This window comes from Alexandromys fortis, unplaced genomic scaffold (assembly GCF_014885135.2).
Source record: "Alexandromys fortis isolate MF-2015 unplaced genomic scaffold, M_Fortis_MF-2015_v1.1 scaffold_42, whole genome shotgun sequence".
NCBI lineage: Eukaryota > Metazoa > Chordata > Mammalia > Rodentia > Cricetidae > Alexandromys > Alexandromys fortis.
Genome location: NW_026067934.1, coordinates 1322320 through 1343840, shown reverse-complemented (window position 1 = coordinate 1343840; position 21521 = coordinate 1322320). Strand labels below are relative to the sequence as shown.

Here is a 21521-nt window from a genome sequence, read left to right as displayed (position 1 = left end):
TTTACATATTTAGTTAATGTTTTATATGTATAATTAATCTCATGATGGAATCTACAGTGAAGCAAAGACATGTTCCTCAATAAAAATATATGCCTTTTGGAAGTAGGTTATGCTTTTTAAGGTATACCTGTCCTTTATATGAATGGGTATTTCGAAATGGTTCTCATGTCATTTTGCAATAACTCTGGGACAGGACACCAGGAAAATGGTCTCAGTATCAGAGATCAGACATTTCAATCAATGAGTTGCTTGCCATGTACAGCTTAAATCAAGTGATGAGAATTTCAGGAAATAAACAGAAGGAACAATGTCTTCTACCATCTGACCTGAGTCCCAGGTCCCGGGAGTCTCTCTCCTTTGGAGACGTGATGACTAGTAGGTTACTCATGCCCCAGTGGAAGGCCACACACCCATGTGCACTAATTGGCCTCACAGGGTTATTAATAACAAAAAGGAAAGAAGCTAGGAAGGACACTAGGTGGAGAGACATGGGACTCCTTATAACTTCCTCCCAAAGAGTTTTTTCAGGGCACTCTTAACATCTTTATTCCTAAGACTGTAGATGAAGGGGTTCAGCATGGGGGTGACCATAGTGTACAAAACCGAGGCTGTTGAACTTGCTTGTGAGCTGTGGTTTGCAGCTGAACTGAGGTAAACTCCTAGGCCTGTGCAGTAAAATAAAGAGACAACCGAGAGGTGAGATGCACAGGTGGAGAATGCTTTGTACTTCCCTTGAGCTGAGGAGATTGCACGTATGGAGGACACTATCTTGGAGTAAGAATAGAAGATACCAGCAAGAGGAACAGTAGCCAACAGCACAAGTGTAAAATACATCACCAGCTCATTAAGAAAAGAGTCAGAACAAGTGAGCTGGACCACCTGATTAGGTTCACAGAAGTAGTGTGGGATTTCCAGCTGTGTGCCAAAGGACAGCTGCAGCATCATTAAGCCTTGAAACACGGCATGCAGAACACTTACAATCCAAGACACTAGAACCAGCAATCCACAGAGCTGATAGTTCATGATTACCGTGTAGTGCATGGGGTGACAGATGGCCACGTAACGGTCATAGGCCATGATAGTCAGTAAGAAATTGTCCAGTTCTACAAAAAGCAGGAAAAAATATATCTGGGTGATGCATCCTGCATAGGTGATGACCTTGCTTTGGGTCTGGATGTTCACCAGCGCCTTTGGGACAGTAGTTGAAATGAAACAAATATCCACAAAAGACAGGTTGGAAAGGAAGAAGTACATGGGCGTGTGTAGACGGAGGTCTGAGAAGATGGCCAGGATAATTAACATGTTCCCAAAGACAGTGACCAGGTACATGGAGAGGAAAAGACCATAAGTAAGATGTTGCAGGTCTTTGTCTTCTAAAATTCCCAGAAGAAGAAATTCTGAAACTCTTGTCTTGTTACATGGGTCCATGTATTGCACTAGAAAGAAAGAGAAAACACTGCAGCAATTCTCCACACAAACAGATATTGTTCACACAGATTTATAATTTTTAGCAAATAATTTCTGCACTTAGTCATGGATCTAGTCCTTTCAGGACATCCTGTGCTGATTTAGGATGAATCCCTCCCTGTCCTTCTCTGATCCCTTTTTCTTGAGAGGTCATGTCTATCACAAATTTAATAAGAACTTTCTTTTCACAGATGAGTAATATATAGGAAGGACTAACCATATTCCAGACGCCAAACAATTAGAGGCTATTGCTGGGTATCTTATACCTGTAATCCGAACACTCTGAGGCCTGAGGCAAGAAGACTTCTACAAGGTCAATACCAACACAGGCTACAACTGTGTGAGACTTGGTGTTAAAAGTTAGAATTCAAGGCCTGCTCCACAGGAACGAAATTATGGGGAATACTGTGAAATAGATGTACAAATATGGCCAGGGGAGTTATAGGTCCCGGTACAGAACATACTTATGTTACTTTTCTAAATTATTATTTTGTGAAACTGCTTTCTAAACATACATGTTTACATCCATCGATATGTGCTGTTCTCCCCTGGGTCAGAGAAGAGTCTCATTGCTGAGGGTGGTAGTTAATGCAGAGCTTTATAAACTGGTGGAAATGCTGAGAATAAGTGACTGTGAAATGTCGATGGGGCATCTGTACCAACCTCCATCCACCCTAGGCTCAGAGAACATCAAGGATAATAGGCTAAAAGGCTCATAAGAGCCAGAAGGTGAGGAGGAGAGCCTGGAAATGCTGGACATGTTATACACATGATTTCACAGCACCTGTGATTTCCTAGCGAGACCCTGCACAAGATCAAGCCAGGTAATTCCAGCATGCACTGAGGAGGGCCTACTGAGCCTCCTCCCAGCAAAGGCGTTATTGGCAGTTAATGCTGCTAGGGAAGCATCACTTTTCTTCAAGGCTGTGACCACAATCAGGTTGCTCACATCTCAGAGAACAGTCCTATATACATGCACATATGGGAAGCTCCAATTGGACTTAATATTTAAAAAAAATAAAAAGAGGATATGAATGTTGAGAAGGAGATGGGTCCTGGAGGAGGCAGAGCAGGGAATGAGGGTGATATGATCAAAATACATTGTACACATGTATGAAGTTTTCAAAGAATAAATATAAAATGTTGTTTTAAAAAAAAAGCCCAAGGAAGGGAGTGCATATGTCTGTGTGTTTGCCTCTTTCTCTGCCTGCACGTTTCTCTCTCTCTCTCTCTCTCTCTCTCTCTCTCTCTCTCTCTCTCTCTCTCTCTCTCTCTGTGTGTGTGTGTATGCTAACAAATATGTCAGAAGATCAAGCCCCGGTTTGTGCTTATTAATCTCATTATTCCTTACCTCTGCCTTCAGCTACCAAGGACGATAATTTTATAAATATCAGGACAAAAACAGTAGGGAAGATGACATTAAAACAGAGACTTCAGGCAGCCCGCTAATGCCAAAACCACACAGGTGTTTGTTTCAGATGTTGAAGCCACTAGTGAGCCAGTGAGAGACAAATTGTGATAACTGGTTCAGAGAATGATGAGCAATAAACTAGTCTGAATGCTGTTGTTAAACTGCAGGACAGAAGGAGACTCATTCACACCATGTTTTTTGTTTTTTGCATGTAAGTTTCTTGAAGAGGCTAGCTATGAATTTAAATGGATGTTCTATTAACTACTATTGATGTTTAGGATCTCCTGCCATTATAATAATAGCTCTTCTGTACAGGAGTCCAGCACCTTTGTGCTAAGGAGTGCTTATCAACAAACAAACATGGCCCACTATGGCCCACCATGGCCCACTATGGCCCACCATGGCCCACCATGGCCCACCATAGCATTCTGAGGCTGTTTCCACTAAGCCTTCCTCACCATTAATCCTCACTGATCAGTCCACAATGTATCCAAGAGAATTTGCCCAAGACGCCCAATGATTTGAACTTTACTTTACACCATGTTTATCGAAGCACTATTTTGCCAAAATGTAAAAACACCAAATATATTTAAACATAAGGGACTGACCCAATTATGTCTATCCAGTTGAAAGAGCCTTAAAATGAAATCAAGACAGCAGTATGAAAAAATACTTATGCAAAAAAGATAATCAGAAACTTTTACCAGAAAAAAAACATGATTTCTGCAAAACCACATACAAAATATATGTGCACACAGACCAGATTTGCATAGATATTCCATAAAATAGAAGCTCTAATAGGCACTCTTCTTTCATGTTCTCAGGGTGTGGTGCAGCCTACCAATAAAGACAGTTAGCAATCCTGCAACTTGGTCAAAGTCAAAACTATTCATTCATTCCTTCATTAGATATTGCATGAGAACCAGTGATGTGGATGTACATCACAAATAAGAATTCTGAAAATAAATTTATAAGCCAAAAGGAACTGAGTATCTTTGCCCTAATGTAGAAGTTGACCCAGGGTTTCCATTTTGTAAACTACCCATGAAAAATAAACATGAATGTAAACTGAACTCAGGCATTTCTCAAGGGCGGTACATGCTCTTTCACCAAACTAACTTTCCAGTCCCCAGTTTTATTCTACTTTGTTGCTGAAAGAAACTCCTTTGTGTACACATGCCAAATTTTCCTTATCCAGTCACTTGTTTACAGACACTTCGGCTGACGCCTTAACTTGTCATTTTAAATAATGTGGCAATAAACTCTGACCAAGCATCTCCTTATTATATTGATTGCAAGTCCTTCAAGTATATATGGAAAAAGGTATCATCCTCCACCATTGAGTGGAAGGCCTCTACTCTTCTTGCAATTCAATTAAACTCACTTCATCTTTGTTGTGGTTATCTGCATGTTTATATGAGTCAGATTAAGTCTTGATGAATTCCTCTCTCTGGAGTTTTAGGAAACACCTTGTCAATTTAATTTTGAGTTCATAACTCATGATGATGTCAACAAGTCATTCATATTTTGTATCTTTTTGAATTTTTTTATATTTTCATTCAATTTTGTTTTACCCAGCTGTGTAAATAAACTAAAATATACTTGATGTGTCTTTAATATGTGCACTGAATATTTTTGAATCAAAAATATAAAAGTATTTTTTAAGTCAGTATAGGAAAGATTTAAACATTTATGACTAGAGGCTAAGCTGAGAGGAAGGGTTACAGAAAGAAGTTGCAGAGTGGGTATCAGCTACATTTATATAAGCAGAATAAATTTTAATGTCCTGAAGCATAGTAAGGCAACTGTGGCTCATACATGTGCTTTTATGTACATGGTTTTATAAACATAAGAAACAAATGTAGTTGACTATTCTAACCTGTGTATGTTTTTATCATATATTTTAAAAAATAAAAACAATAGAAAAGAGAGTTTTGAAGAATCCCAGTGCACTGTAATGACACACATTTCATGAGCCAGGTATGCTGAATGATTGAATTTGACTACTACACATTATACACCTGTGCTAAGCATTCACACTGTAACCCACATATTGATGCTGTACGGTGATCTAAAGACCACTGGGAGTACAGAGATAAAATTTTAATACATCGTTAATCATCTTCCTTTTATTTTCATGCCCTCGTGCCCCCAAATCCAGTACATGAGAGACTCACTCCATATATAGCTGTGTAACTTGTAAAGTAAGAGAAGTAGCAGAATGGATGACTACAAACGAAATCATCACATGGATGGAAATTCAAAATTTATAAAGCTAACATTATAATGTCTTAATAAAGCAGAAATGTAAAATTTGAAAACCCATAAATTTCTTGTCTTAAAGAAAAAATGCAAACACTGCATTAATAGCAGTTTCGTGAATATGAATTCTGGAAGTGCTTAAAACATATAATCTTGGTTTATATCAAATTTTCTTTTTCATATTATGTTCATATTCATACCTCACATTTTTCATATGCATGCATTTATCAGCAGGATTCATAACAGTTGCTAAGCCCATGGCAAACACCTTCCTGTGTATTGCTGTGTGTTTTGTAGTTTTTCTTTCTCTCCTTTCTGAACAACAATACCTACAGAGCCCTGGAAATAAAATATTATGAAGCAGCCAATTTATTTCAAAGAATGCATAACATTCTCTAATACCGATGTGTAATACTTTTAACAGTCTTTCATATTCTTTCTTATTAATTTACTATTATAGCACTCTGTTAAAATAATTAATTTCTAAGGCAAGTTCTCAACCAGGAGTGACTTGGTTTCCCAAAGGGCATTGAGCCTTGTCTTTCTCTGCCACACAGGGGAACAGGATGTCAAATGCCCCATGTTGTGCAGTAGAGGCCCACACCAAAAATGGCCTGGCCTTGAATTACAAAATGTCTGTGATTTTTTTTATTAATAATACTTGCAGATTGTCTCCCTATTGCCTGTAACCAAATCACATTTTTGACGGATCTATTAAAAGTAACTATTTTATCTTGAAAAATTCCACCTCTAATCAATGCAATGACTCTTGGTGTTTTTCGCCCTTGAATAAAAGTTTTGAAGAGAACATTATCTTCTTAAACGATTAGTGACTCCCAGTGAAAAATTTTCACATGCTTCCACAACCATTTTTATTTCCCTATTTTTAAAATGGCAATTTACTTTAGTATTTGTGCTCACATCAGTTCTTTCACACATCTCTTTAAATTTCTGTGTACATGAAATAAGCAACTGGCAAGAAGGAAGTTTGCATAAAAATGAGCCCAACACTATACTGGAAATATTTCATTGGAGAGCAAGAATATGATACCCCACTGGGTGTGAATGGGAAGAGCTCGCACAGGACCTGAGTAGAAAAGGAAGGAACGACTAACACACTCACCTACGTGATCAGCCTCACAGGTATAGAAGCAAGTGCAACATCATGCTTTAAGACATGTACTAATCCATCTATTACATAATTCCTTTCAGTATCAATAACTATAGGGAACAACAATGCTTTAAAAAGCTTATATTATGACATTATTATCATGAGATGAGATTTGGAAAAAAACCTCTAGTACTGGTCTTTCTCATCAACAAAGAAGCAGAGTGAAGTATGTCTGATCTAAAACACAAAAATAGCTTAATTTCACTGCATTTCCCTCCATAAATAGGAAACATTTCCCTGTTTACCCTTGGGCTTGTGTTCCTTTATTGAAGCAATTTGTGTTTCTCTTCCTCTCATTTTTCCCTTTCCTTGTCAGCAATGAGCCCTGCATCAATCAGTTCAACACTCATTTCTCTTCTTGGCACAGTGAATACACAAAGAATAATGAATAAATAAAGTATCATAAATAAATAATGAATTGCAAAGCAGACAAGCCAAGCAATCCCGTTTTAGTCTAGGGGTCTGGCTCTAAGTTGACGTCAGATAAGTGTCCTTAGGTTCCACTTTCTTTCCTTCCCTGCAGTATCCACTGAGCTCTCAGACTCACCTGGATCCAAGATTGGGAAGAAAGATCTCCCCGTGAAGGTCAAAGTCTTTTCTGATGGCTGAGGAAGGAAACTCTGTCTCACACAGGAAAGAGAAAGGAGTCAAGCGTTTGTTATCTAAGGAAACTTAAGACGTCAAAAGAAGCTCTATGTGCTTTCCAGCCCAAGACTGCTTGCTCAGTAGAAGGGTCATCATAGGAGACCCTGTATCTGCTCATTAGACACACTCCTCTCTGTTTACATCATCCTCTAGCCGCCTGATTTCCCTGAGGAGCGCTGGCCTGGAAAGTGGAGTCTTACCATGTTGATTTTGTTCCCAATAGAGTTTATAATCCATTGAATGGTTTTTTTTAAAAAATTCCTCCTTGTCTATAAGCTATCTTAAATTTTAGAAATCTGACCTTCTAGCGTCTTTTCTCCCAATTATTGTATTAGGATCTTTCTGACCTTTCATGTGTTTTATTATTTGTTTAATGGAATTAGGAGATCTAATATTCAACATATACATTTATAAGAGTCAAAATTTTAGTTTTTAAAAATTATATTCTTCTCTCATAAAATACAGACAGACCAAATCTTTCCCTCCTTACACTCCACCCAATTCTTCCACACCTCCTCTCTCCCCCAGATCTCCACCTCTCATCTCCACCCAGAAAATAGCAGGCATCCCGGGAACATCAACTGAACATAGCACAAGATACAATAAGACCAAATACAAATCCTGACATTAAGTCTGGGCAAGTTAAGCCAGTAGATAGAGAAGGGTCCCAAAACCAGTCAGAAGAGTCAGAGACACCTCCACTGCCACTTTCAGGAGTCTCACAAAAATGCCAAGCCAACAACCATAACATAAACGCAAAGCACCTAGTGCAGATCCATGCATGTTCTATGATTGCTGCTTCAGTCTCTATATGCTCCCCATTATCCTTACTTAGTTGTTTCCCAGAATGTGTTCTCCTGCTGTCCTTGACCACTCTGGCACCCACTATTCTTCCTCCCTCTCTTCCATGGAGTCCCCTAAACTACAAGAAGAAGGACCTAATGGAGCTCTCCAACCTGTGTTCCCCCTCTACCTACTGTTTTCCTGTGGATCTCTGCATCTGCTCCTATGGGCTGCCAGAGGAAGCCTCTCTGATGATGACTGGGATAGGTAAGCACAGATCTGCAAGTATAGCAGAACATCATTGACAATCATTTCATTGGATTTTCCCCCCAGTTGTGTTTAGTTCTACCCTAGGTTTCCGAGCTGTCTAGCCTCTAGATCCTGGTCATCCAGGCAGTGTTAGGAATGGGCTCCCTCTTTTGGAGTGGGCCTCACATTAGACCAGTTTCTATAGTCACTACTGGTTGTGTCAGCATTGCCCCAGAACACCTTGCAGGTGGAATAGATTGTAGGCTGAAAGATTTGTGACTAGGTTAGTATTCCAATCCCACAACTGGAGGAAGCCTTGCCTGCTTACAGAAGATTAACAGTTCAGTCTCCATATCCTCCATTATTAGGAGTCGTTGTCAGGGTCACCATCATAGAGTCCAGTGGTTTCCACTGCATTGGGTATCCACATTACCCACCCCTTGCATTGTCTTCCAATTCCAGTTGTCTCTCCCTGTACTCTCTCCCACCAACTCCCCTCCCCCACCTGATCCCTCCTATTCCCATCTCCACCAACCCACAGCTCACTGCAGAATATGCTCTATTTTGCTTTCCCTGGGAGATCCATGTGTCCCCCCCATGAACTCTTATGTTACTTAAGTATAGAGTAAAAGGGGCAGCCAAACACACACACACACACACACACACACACACAACCTGACCCTGAAACCAGAGCCAGTAAAAGACGCATACTCTGACCCTTCCTGACCAGAGGCTAAACCAGAAATTCAGGTAGGATGCCTGCCTTCTGACCTCCCCCCATCCTTCTTAATGCCCCTGAAAGTACCCCAAATCCTCCTCTCTTATTCTCAAAGCAATTCTATTAAAATGAGGAACAAGATAAGGCTGCCCACTTTCTCCATATCTATTCAGTATAATACTTAAAGTTCCAGATAAACAATAAAATAAAGTTCCAGATAAAGCAATAAAACAACTGAAATTGGCAAAGAAGTCAGAGTATCATTATTTGCAGATGAAGTGACAATATACACAGTGGAGGGGGAGTTGAGGATAGTGTTGATGAGGGCACTGAGAGGAGAGAACAGGGGAGGTCTCCAGGTGGGCAGCCTATCTGAAGTTCTTGTGGCCAGGGTGGCCTCTAGTTAAGCAGGAGCTGGGGACTGGAACACAGCAACAAGAAAGGACTGTCAAATCTTCTTAATGAATTACTCTCTTTACTAATATGTAAACACTTTCTTTGTTAGGATTTATTTATATTTCTTTATGTACGTATGTGTGGGGATGGGTGTGGACACATGATGGGGAAGAGTCTTCTGTTTTGTGTTGATTTCATTGGTTAAATAAAGAAACTGCCTTGGCCCTTTGATAGGACAGAAAATTAGGTAGGCAGAGTAGACAGAACAGAATGCTGGGAGAAAGAAGCCAAATCAGGCAGTCACCATGATTCTCCCACTCCAGACAGATGCAGGTTAAGATCTTTCCTGGTAAGCCAGCTTGAGGTGCTACACAGAATATTAGAAATGGGTTAGATCAATATGTAAGAGCTAGCCAATAAGGTTAAAACTAATGGGCCAGGCAGTGATCAAAAGAATACAGTTTCCGTGTAATTATTTTGGGTAAAGCTAGCCGGGTGGTGGGAAGCAGCCCACTGCTCCATCAACAGACACATGTGCCAATGTCTGTGAAGTCCAGAAGAAGGCATCAAACCCCATTAAAGCTGGAGTTACAGGTGGTTGTTGAGCCCTGTGACATAAATACTGCGATTGAAACTCTGGTCCTCTGCAAGAGCAGCAACTGCCCTTAACTACTGAACTGTTTTGCCAGTTCTAGTAGTAGCCTTATTTATTTTATCTATCTAATTTTTATTTAATATATTAGACTCTGGAGATAGCTCAGTGGTTAGAGACCAGTTGGTGCTTTTGCAAAGGATACATGAGCAATTTCTAACACACACATCATGGCACACAACTAGTGACTTCAGTCCCAGAAGATCTGATGTCCTCTTCTGGCTTCTGTGGGCACCAGACGTGTGGTGCACAGACATATATACTTCAAATACTTGTAATTATAAAATAAAAATGATGTTAGAATTTCCAGGCTAACTTGATTTAGTCTAGCTTTTATTATTTGAGAGAGTGACTTCCACCCTTTGATGCTCAGTCTGTAGGTATCTTTATGTGTGCGTGTTATTTACAAAAATCATACTTGGATCTAATTTTTAAAGCTTTATATTATATTTTCTTTGTTTATTTTGTGTGTTTGTGGATGTGGGAGTGTAGGTACATGCTTACACTCATACCAGGGTATGCATTTTGAGGCCAGAGGGTGACTTTTGGATTCATTTCTCGCCTTCAACTATGTGTGTCCCTAGGATGAAACTAAGTTTGTCATGCTTGGCAGCAGGAACTCTCACTGCTGAGTCACCTTGCTGCCTGGCTCTTGTTTTTAACCCAGTTAGCTAGTCCTTATCTCTATTGATGAGCCTAAGTAATTTACATTGAAGGTTAATTAGAGACGCATTAATTCTGGTAATTTTGTCAGCTGTTCTTATGTTTGGTTAATTTACTATTCTTTCTCCCAACAACAGCATCAGACTTTGCTGTTACCCATAATGGATTCTTCCCCACTTTCCTCTTTATGTGTTCTTCTCAAGAAATTTATGACTTCCTCTACTCTCATAATTTATATGTCTTTATTCAATCTCCACATGTGGTTGTTCATTTAGTATCCATCTGCATTCAGTATTAGTTGTCATGAACGTTCTTAGCTTCTGCTTAAAATGTTTTAATACCCCCAAAAGATTTTAACTATAACTGATGTGGGAATGATTTCTTACTAATAAAGAAACTGCCTTGGCCCATTTTATTGGATAGAAAATTAGGTAGGCGGAGTATACAGAAGAGAATTCTGGGAGAAAGAAGGTTAGAGGAGGAGTCGCCATGATGCTCCCACTCCAGACAGATGCAGGTTAAGATCCTCTCTGGTAAGCCAGCTCATGGGCTACACAGAATATTAGAAATGGGTTAGAACAATATGTAAGAGCTAGCCAATAAGAAACTGGACCTAGCCGGGCCAGGCAGTGTTTGAAAGAATACAGTTTCCATGTAATTATTTCTGGGTATAAGCTAGCCATGCGGGCGGCCGGGTGCCGGGGACGCAGCCCTGCCGCTCCTATTTCAACAGATGGCGCCCAACGTGGGGCTAAATCCACTTAAAAACCTGAGAAGCCTTAAAAATAAGGGAAACAGAGTTTAACACAGATTTTTGCTGTTTTGTTGGTGACATGCTGTAGAGAGATTCCTGATTCAGCAACAGCAGCAGAGAAAAAAAGCTGCGTCATTTTAAAGCGCGGCTTCCTGGTGCTATGCTGCCAGCGTGAACTCTGGCTTTAAAGCATTTCAAGGCTTTTATGGGACTGGATGTTTCTGTTCCCACTTGGGATCGGAGGAGATTGCTCTGAGACCTGCCGATGGCTCAGCGTTCCCTGCCTACACCTGGGCAGATGGCGGAATCAGGCTTAGGCAGGCGGAAGAGCATGGCGGATTCCTGCTGCCATACAGAGACGCGTTTTCAGACTGCGCAGTGCTCTGCGTGTCAGATTTGGCTGTAACTTGGATAAAAAGAGTTTCTGTGCTGCACACTCAGTCTCAAAATTAAATTGCTGATTGCGGCTCCAATGTAAACTGCTGTTTGCCTGTAACTGTGCTCAGCTCAAAAGCACCAAATGACTCTGAGGCAGGAGCGGCTGCTCCTTGCTGAACTGTGCTGATCTCAGGCAGGAACTACCGTAATTACCTTAAAACCGTGCAGTTAAGGTTTAGACTGGGCAGGACACAGGCAGTACCGTATTACCTATACATGGTGCAACTTAAGTTTTTAAGAAATGCTTAACATTTTAAGAAATGCTCCTGGAAAAAAAAAAAAAAATTACAGATTCACAGTAAAACAGATTCAGACACCGTTGGATGAATGTACGTAGGCTTGGGGAAAAAAAGAGAATATAAAGAATAAAGTTAATGTCTTAAAAAGAAAAAGGGTAAAGTCTTTAAAGAGACAGAGTACAGAAGTACAGATAGTTATAGATTAAGAGAAATAAAGAAAAATAAGCCACGTAAAAATGAAAAATTCACAGAGAGTCTGGATTATGTACATTGTGTTTTCTTTAAAATTTTTGACTGTGAAGGAGCTAAGTACAAAGAGACATTTTATTATATGGGCTGCTAAGCTGAACCTGCACATATGTTCTAAAGGTATCTTGACTTCAAAATTTGGATCTAAGGATATGATGCTTTGGAGAGGGTCTTCTTTTGTTTCCACAGAGGATGTGACCCTATGGATTGCATCTATCCCGGTATGGTATGATAGACCACGCCCTCCTGAAAGGTTGCTGTGAACACCCTCAAAAAATTACTTCACTCAACTGCCAACCGAGATGAACCTGACACACAGGTTACACCCTAAATGATCTGATTAACAGTGCCCCCATTCAGCAGGAAGCAGTTTGGAGAGAAAAAACTACGCCCATGTTCCCAAATATTGTTTATAAATGTTCTTTTACATTTAAAGGGGGATATGATATAGATATGAATAATTTGCATTGGTATGGATTTTAAGGTCAATTTTGTTATATGTATATGTATTTTTGAACTTGATTAAGGTATTGTGATTATGTAGTTCACTTAAAATGTAATGTATAATTAGGAAATATAGGTTGTTAATGGATAATCATTGCTAATAGTTAAGCTTGTAGTCATGTTAGTTAGATTTTCTAGATATATAGAGATATATTTCAATTAGATAGGCATTCTTCATATCTTTCAAAGACTGCAGAATATGGCATTTAAAATATTTTAATAACTTAGGACTTTTCATGACAAGGAGACACGTCTGCTCCTGGCAGCACCAGCTACTTCAAGAGGAAGATGGGCATCGAAGAGGATCCTTATGGAGTTGGATAGTCATTTGGGCAAGAAACTGCTCTTGCCTGGACTGTTGCATAAACTGGACACAGAGAACCCTCAGAGAGAGGACTGCTGAACTTGCCTAAAGGTGAGATGGTCTTTCGGGGTTCCTGATTCATGAAAGAGTCTACAAGACATTCTACAGAACACAGCAGAAAGTGACTGAACTGTCTTTAAAATTTCCTGCTTCATGGAAATGTATCTGGATACCATGGGCCTGTAGGCCGAAGATGGATGCCCCAACGGTACAGAGGAACTTTGGGTGACTGTCCAGGCAGCGAGATGTCTCTGTCATTTCTAGAGTTTTCTTATTTCTTGTTTACTTAGATAATATTATATCCTTCTGGAGTCTTTGATGGAGTTGAAGAATAAATAGTTATAGTTTTCCTTAGTTATGATAAGAGATAAAATAGATATAAATATTGTAACTGTAATTCTTACTTGATAACTGTTTTGTTATATGTAATTTTACTATGCTAAAGTTAAAGCCTTTCTTTTTTGTTTAAACGGAAAAAGGGGAAATGATGTGGGAATGATTTCTTACTAATAAAGAAACTGCCTTGGCCCATTTTATTGGATAGAAAATTAGGTAGGCGGAGTATACAGAAGAGAATTCTGGGAGAAAGAAGGTTAGAGGAAGAGTCGCCATGATGCTCCCACTCCAGACAGACGCAGGTTAAGATCCTCTCTGGTAAGCCAGCTCATGGGCTACACAGAATATTAGAAATGGGTTAGAACAATATGTAAGAGCTAGCCAATAAGAAACTGGACCTAGCCGGGCCAGGCAGTGTTTGAAAGAATACAGTTTCCGTGTAATTATTTCTGGGCATAAGCTAGCCATGCGGGCGGCCAGGTGCCGGGGACGCAGCCCCGCCGCTCCTATTTCAACATATAACTTTTTTGGATATAGCATTTTTGATTATATACTTCCAGGAATAAAAACCCATCATTCTATGTGTTCCTGTCTTTTAGTGTTGTTAAAAGATCTGATGTTATTCTGACTTTTCTGATTTTATGGAAGCAGAGGCTTTTTTTCCATGCAAATTTTAATAATCTTTTTATTTACTCTTTGGCAATTTTATACATGAAAACAATATTTTTACATCGTATCCTCTTCCTGCTCATCCTCTCTAAATCTGCCTGGGCCTCTTCCTTTTTCTCTGCAAATTCATGGGTTAAGGCCAATATCAGCTGGAGTATCAGCCACCAACCATAGGCCATCCCACTGAAGAAAACTGATTATTCCTTTCCCAGTGAAGATGGACACTTAAATCCCACACTAGCTCAGAACTGAGTATAATATAGGGTTATTTATTTAGGGGTAGATGCACAGATCATAATCCTCTGCTGGAACAGGGCACAGCAACCTAATCCTGCAGCCAGAAAACATGTTTTATATCAGCATATATAGTATAAGAGACCACACGCAAAAAAAAGAGACCACACCCAAGTGGGCAGGTATCTTAAAGGCTACTGGCAGTAGAAATTTCTACTGCACCTCCCCCTTTTGTTTAAACAAAAACGTTCAAAGCAAAATACAAAGTTATATACAATAAGAACAAATATCAGGTATAAAAATTAGAATTACAACCAGCATAAACAACATTAAGAAAAGTGATAAATGTTTCAATAATTATCCTATCCTAATGAGTTTAAGTCTTGTATAATAAATCACTTGGCCAAGTCATGAGAGGAAAGTAACTATGTATCTAGTCTTCAACCCCAATGAATACCTGAGAAGGGAAATAATATTACTTGAATAAGCAGGAAGTGCAATCAAGCAACTTCCAAAATGTGTAACAAATGACAGAGACAACTGGCTACATGGGCAATCACCTGAAGTCTCATTTGCAACATTGGAGCAACCAACTTTGGCTAAGGCCTAGAGTAACAGACAGACCATTTTCAGAGGTAGAAAATTTTTCAAAACTGTCTGACCCTGTCTTGGCAAGACTTGACAATCATTTTTTTATCCTGTTTGTCCTGTCTGGACATCATGCATTTTGTCAGTGGTCAAAGCATGGGCAGTTCTTTGCCCAAAGGCCAGTTTTACCAAGAAGAAAACAAACTCCAAGTGGAGTGTCTTCAGTGCTCAACATTGTCTCAGGAATAAATCAGTGCTGCCAGGAGCAATCGTGTCTCACTTCAACAGAACCCTAAGTTATTTAAATGCCATATTCTACAGCTCTTTGAAGTGGTTGAAGACTACCTATCTATGCAGAATACAATCTCTATATATCTAAAGAATAGGATTAGTCTAACTGTAAGTATGACAAACATGGATGACTATGACAATCTTTAAACAACTGTGCAACAAATGAGGACAATGATCTCAAAATGTAAAAGTATCTTTTTGTTTGTTTGTTTTGTTTTTTGTTTTTCGAGACAGGGTTTCTCTGTGGTTTTGGAGCCTGTCCTGGAACTAGCTCTTGTAGACCAGACTGGTCTCGAACTCACAGAGATCCGCCTGCCTCTGCCTCCCGAGTGCTGGGATTAAAGGCGTGCGCTACCACCACCCAGCTGTAAAAGTATCTTGATCAAAGGTAGAAATATATATTGCAATATGATAAATATATCCTAAAATTGTATTAATATACAAAATATTTTAAACAGAGGTAAAAGCATGAATACATACAATAAAACAAAATAACTTTGCCTAGATATACAAATATTGTAGACAAAAATAGGAACATATTCAATATAATTAAAGTTTGTATCAATATGCAAGAATCTATACTAATTTAAAATGCCTATAAATAATAGATCATAAGTATTCAGTCTAGTACTCACTGTTATTATTAGTATGAGTAAGCTCACACTACTCTATTATCCCATCCAATTTACTCTTTTTTTTTCAAAGAGATCCCTGATCCTACATAATTTTTTCCCCAACCCCCAACCCTACACCAATTATAATCAACCCCTAAATGATGTCCCTAACCCTGAAGACACACTTTGTTGGAAGAGGGGACATCATCTTCTAGAATTACTTCCAGCTGTCATGGGGCATTGTTCTTTCTATGGGATCCTGTGAAAGTACAATGATGGTTAAATTCAAAGATTACTGTCTGGTATAATTGCAAATAGCCTCTGAGTATTTGGTAGGGTTTCTTCTGAAGTTCCTATTTGGAGTTCTGGCCAGAACATTGTAAAAACAAAAGTACACCATTTCAGCAAACCAAGTCGAAACCATCTTGAGCAGCTGGTACACAAAACAGGTATTATAGTAGTCAACCAAATGGAGTTGTTGTTGAGGGACCCCATCTTCTTCCTGTAAACTTCAAAGATTACTGCAGGAAAATTCATTGTTCATTGTGGAAAATATAAACATTTATTTTTTTTAAAGATTTATTTATTATGTATTCAGTGTTCTGCCTGCATGCATCCCTGAAGGCCAGAAGAGGGCACCAAATCTCATTACGGATGGTTGTGAGCACATGTGGTTGCTGGGAATTGAACTCAGGACCTTTAGGAAGAGCAGGTAAAGCTCTTAACCACTGAGCCATCTCTCCAGCCCAAATATAAACATTTATATAGACATATACAAACATAGATATTCAATCAAAGGTATAATAGAGACAAAAATAGGTATAAAGAAATGTACTTTTTCTAAATTCTTCCTTCTTTCTGTATCATACAAGATGGCCCTTGACATGAGACAGAAACTCTAATTTTTTCTTTTAACAATAAGCTTGGATTTAGAGAAATACAGAGGCATTGTCCAACTCCAAAGCCAGCTCTATATAGCCATATATATATGTGTGTCTGTGTGTCTGTGTGTGTGTGTGTGCTTTGATCACACACAATATCCTTACAAGTCATATTCCTTTTTCTTGATGATCCATATTGAATAGTTATTTTTCCTTCTTCTTTTCCCCAAATATTCAGGGTCTCTTGAATTTTTGAAGATGAGTATTTTCCTGTAAAGACAACAGCAGAACCCTGCCCCAACCCTACATGGTTTCCTTACAACCTGTATGGTTGTCACCTCTGTGGATAAGCTGTCATTTCTCTTTCTCAAGAGATTTCTCTTTTTCAAAGCAAATCTTTACTAATTTTGATGGTCCATGGGTTTTTCTTCTCCAGTGGAAACAAGAGCAAAACCCCTTCCCCAATGAAGCACATCTCCTGGCTTCCATTGTGAGGTCAACACATCTTTGAAATACACCAGCTGATTTAAGTCAGAAGACTTTTTTATTATCCAATGTCTTTCTGCTGCTGTTGTCCCTTTCTCATTAGCATTAAGAAAATTCAAGGTTAATAAAGCATTACGTAATCTATTTCTGTGGTTATTTTCCATCCCTTTTTGTTTGTTTAACATATCCTTTATAGTTAGATTTGGTCTTTCTATAACTGCCTGACCTGTATGATTCTGTGGTATACCTGTAATATGCTTTATATTATAATAAGCAAAAAAACTGTTTCATTTTCTTAGAGACATATGTTGGACCAATATCTGTCCTTATTTATGCAGGTATACTCATGATGGCCATAACTTCTAATAAATGTGTGATTACTGAATCAGCCTTTTCTGAGATTAAAGCAGTTGTCCAATGAAAACCTGAATAAGTGTCAATGGTGTGGTGTATATATTTTAATTTTCCAAATTCTGTAAAGTAGAACACATCCATCTGCCATATTTTATTCCCTTAAGTAATCTTTGGGCTATTCCCTGAAGGTAATGGTGTTTGTTTATAGAAAGAGCAAGTAGGACATTCCTTGACAATCTCCTTAGCTTGTTGCCTTGTAATGGAAAACTCTTTCTTTAAACTTTTGCTATTGACATGATGTTTCTCATGGAATTCTGAGGCCTTCAACACACTTTCAATCAGTAATCAATCAATTTCTGCATTAGTTTGTACAGACCCATATGGGGTTAGATGTATGTTATGAATATGGAACAAAGCCTATCCCTGATTATATATTGAACCTGTATGAATAATGAAGTCAATTCTGTATCATCTGGTATAAATTCAGCAGTTTCAATATGAAAGACAGCTCTTTCCACATACTGTGAATCAGTAACTATTTTAAGAGGTTCTTTAAAATCCCTTAACACAATAAGAATAGCATATAATTCTGCCTTTTAGACAGAATTAAAAGGGCTTTGTTCCACCTTACTTAATTCTTCTGATTTGTAACCTGCCTTCCCTGATTTATTTGCATAATTAAAAAATTTCCAGGATCCAGTTATTAGGGCATCACATATAATTTAGGGAAGAATCCAAGAGTTCTCTTTATAGGGTTAAGTCTATCACTTTTAGGATAATTGCTATTAATTTTTCCAAAAAAAAATTAGCACAAGCTCTTTGCCATGGTTCATTGTTTTCCCATAACTTTTGAATTTCACCAGTAGTAAAAGGCACTTAAATCTCTGCTGGGTCTATACCTGCTAGTTGACAAAGTCTCAATTTACATTTTATAATTAATTCAAAGATTTTTTCACATACATTTTTAAGTTTTTACTTGGTTTATGGGGTAAAATGGTAGATTCTAAGACAATATCTTCCCCCTGCATTAAAATTCCTATAGAAGAAATTCTGGAGGGCAATATGACTAGAATACAATTAAGATTTGGATTTACCCTGTCCACTTGTGCCTCCTGTGATTTCTTTTCAACAATTGTCAATTCCTTTTCTATTTCAGTTGTTAATTCTATGGAACTATTCAAGGCTTTATGATCATCTATTGTTTTGTTAAAATGAATTTTTAGATCAGATGTTATCCCAACAAGCTGGTCATAGGCTGGAGATGTCTCCTAACAATCTTTGAAAGGCATTAAGAGTTGTGGGAGTCTAGGCAGTTTGGATGCTCACCTTACGAGACCTGGATGGAGGAGGGTGGTCCTTGGACTTCCCACAGGGCAGAGAACCATGATTGCTCTTTGGGCTGACGAGGGGAGGGGGACTTGATTGGGGGAGGGGGAGGGAAAGGGGAGGTGGAGGTGGGGAAGAGACAGAAATCTTTAATAAATTAAAAACAAAAATAAAAAAAAGAGTTTGCAACCAATCTCTCCTAATTTGTGACTCTTGTGTTCTAATTTTTTGTAAACCTATTCTATAACCTAGGTAATTGAAAGAATTTCCTCTCTGTATTTTTTCAGGAGCAATTTGTAATCCCCATTTTGGCAAAATGTTCTTTACTTCATCAAACATTCTTTCTAAAGTATCTATAGTTGAATCAATAGCAAAATGTCATCCATATAATGGTAAGTTATAGAATTAGGAATTTTTATGTATTATTTCCAATGGCTGACTTACAAAGTATTGGCATAGGGTGGGGATATTGAGCATTCCCTGTGGAATGATGATCCACTGGTATCTCCTAGTAGGCTGAGAATTATTATAAGTAGGCAATATGAAGGCAAACTTTTCTTTATCCGTTTCTTATAGAGGTATAGTGAAGAAACGATCTTTTAAATCAATAACTATAAAAGGCCATTCTTTTGTTAATAGAGAAAGCAGAGGAATTGCAGATTGTAGAGGGCCCATAGGTTGAATTACCTTATTGTCAGCTCTTAGATCTGCCACCATTCTCCATTTGCCAGATTTCTTTCTTACAACAAAAATAGGAGAATTCCAAGGCTGCTTTGTGGCATAGGAACAAGATGTGTTCATCCTAAAGAGCTTGAGTATGTGGGTCAGCATAAGTGCCTTCACCAAGAATTTGATCTTGAGAAGTCTTAAGTCCTTTTCCTTTTCCCTATTGTACTAAAATTTTAGCCTCTTCTTTGTAATAGCATTTAAACATCAGTTGAGGCCCATCATCCAGGACTGCTGAAACTAAAGCCAGTCATGTGGTGTTGCCTTAATACTAGAAGCCCATGTCTTTATCATCTCCCTAACAAATGCAGAATGCATGCCATAAGTTACAATTGTTTGCTTAATTTCCTTTAGATTTCATAAATCCATCTACTTTCCTTGGATCCTTTTGGGAATTTAGAACTTGATGCTTTGTCAGAGTAGATAGAGGATAGGAAGCTAAAAAGCCTGGGAAAGTCATCTCTGACAGCTATTGGCGATGTTGAATCCTGTCCTTATACATTCTTTCCTTGCTCATCAGCTCTAATAATTTCCTCAGTTATTTTAAATCTTTTTACTACTGTCTTTTGTAAAGCCTGAATCTCATGGCCTATAGATATGTCAACTGATTTCATTGAGGCACCTATCCTCTGGTCCTCATTCTGCACATGTGATTCCAAAGTCCAAAGTTTATACTTTAAAGATAACATCTCATCCTTGGATATTACTTGAATAGTGTGCAGATTGCCATCCTGGAGAGATAATCTATCTGCTAACCTATCATAACTTTTTAACAAATTTTGATTGAATTTGATGGTCAGATTCAATAGTATGAATTCTTTCAGATATTTTCTCAGTATCCTTTGACATAGATTCAATTTTGCCTGTCAAATTGATGTTAGTCTTTTCAATAGTAGTAATAGTTTTCAGGTAACTTTGGTTTTTGATGGTATTAATCCTGTCAGCTAGCTGTTCATTATTAGTCTATAGAGACTGTATCGTTTCTAAAAGTGCCTCATTCCTGGCTCTGTTATCAAACCATTTTCTTATGGATATAATATGAAGAAAAAAACTGAGTCCCAATATCCAATAAATGGATGCATTATAATAACCATATAAGCCTTGCAGAATATTATCCCTAATATTAACCAAATAAAGCTATTAAAAGTTTCAATGGTAATGTTGTCTGCAATTGATGTGGGAGTGTCATATCAATCTATTGATTTCATTGGCTGAGCAATAAAAGAAACTGCTTGGCTGGCCCTGATAGGTTAGAACATAGATGGGAGGAGTAAACAGAATAGAATTCTGGGTGGAAGAGAAAGTGAGGTCAGACTCTGCTCTGCTCCCGGAGAGACCCGACAGCTCTGCTCTGGAGCAGAGACACCAAGATGGACGGAGGCTAGACTCTTCCCGGTAAGCGCACCTTGGGGTGCTTACACACATCATTAGAAATGGGCTAGTCCAGGTGCGAGAATTAGCCTGTAAGAGCTAGGGTTCATGGGCCAAGTAGTTCTTAAATGAATACAGTTTGTGTGTTGTTATTTCGGGCATGAGCTAGCCAAGCGGCCGGGGTGTTGGGGATGCAGCCCCGCTGCTCCTTATTTCAACAGGCATCCTCCTGGATATTAACCTTCATCAAGTGATGAAAGGAGACAGAGACAGAGAACCACATTGGAGCATTGGACTGAAATCCCAAGGTCCAAATCAGGAGCAGAAGGAGAGAGAGCATGAGCAAGGAACTCAGGACCACGAGGAGTGCACCCACACATTGAGACAATGGGGATGTTCTATGGGGAACTCACCAAGGCCAGCTGGCCTGTGTCTGAAAAAGCAAGGAATAAAACCGTACTCGCTGAACATAACAGACAATGAGGACTACTGAGAACTCAAGAACAATGGCACTGGGTTTTGATCCTACTGCACGTTCTGGCTTTGTGGGAGCCTAGGCAGTTTGGATGCTCACCTTACTAGACCTGGATGAAGGTGGGTGGTCCTTGGACTTCCCACAGGGCAGGGAACCCTGATTGCTCTTTGGACTGAAGAGGGAGGGAGACTTGATTGGGGGAGGG

The 21521-nt window shown here is 38.9% G+C and overlaps 1 protein-coding gene across 1 annotated transcript; it reads right to left on the bottom strand.

The window, feature by feature from the left end:
* Positions 1–498: 498 nt before the first annotated feature.
* On the bottom strand, positions 499–1449 carry LOC126504097 (olfactory receptor 1078-like). Its single transcript, XM_050146137.1, has one exon. The coding sequence runs from the start codon at positions 1426–1428 to the stop codon at positions 499–501; it is 930 nt and encodes a 309-aa protein (XP_050002094.1). The 5' UTR covers positions 1429–1449.
* Between the last annotated feature and the right edge of the window lie 20072 nt (positions 1450–21521).

Excerpts from the sequence above, each read along its gene's own strand:
- LOC126504097 (XM_050146137.1), bottom strand. The coding sequence starts at position 1,428 with ATGGACCCATGTAACAAGACAAGAGTTTCAGAATTTCTTCTTCTGGGA.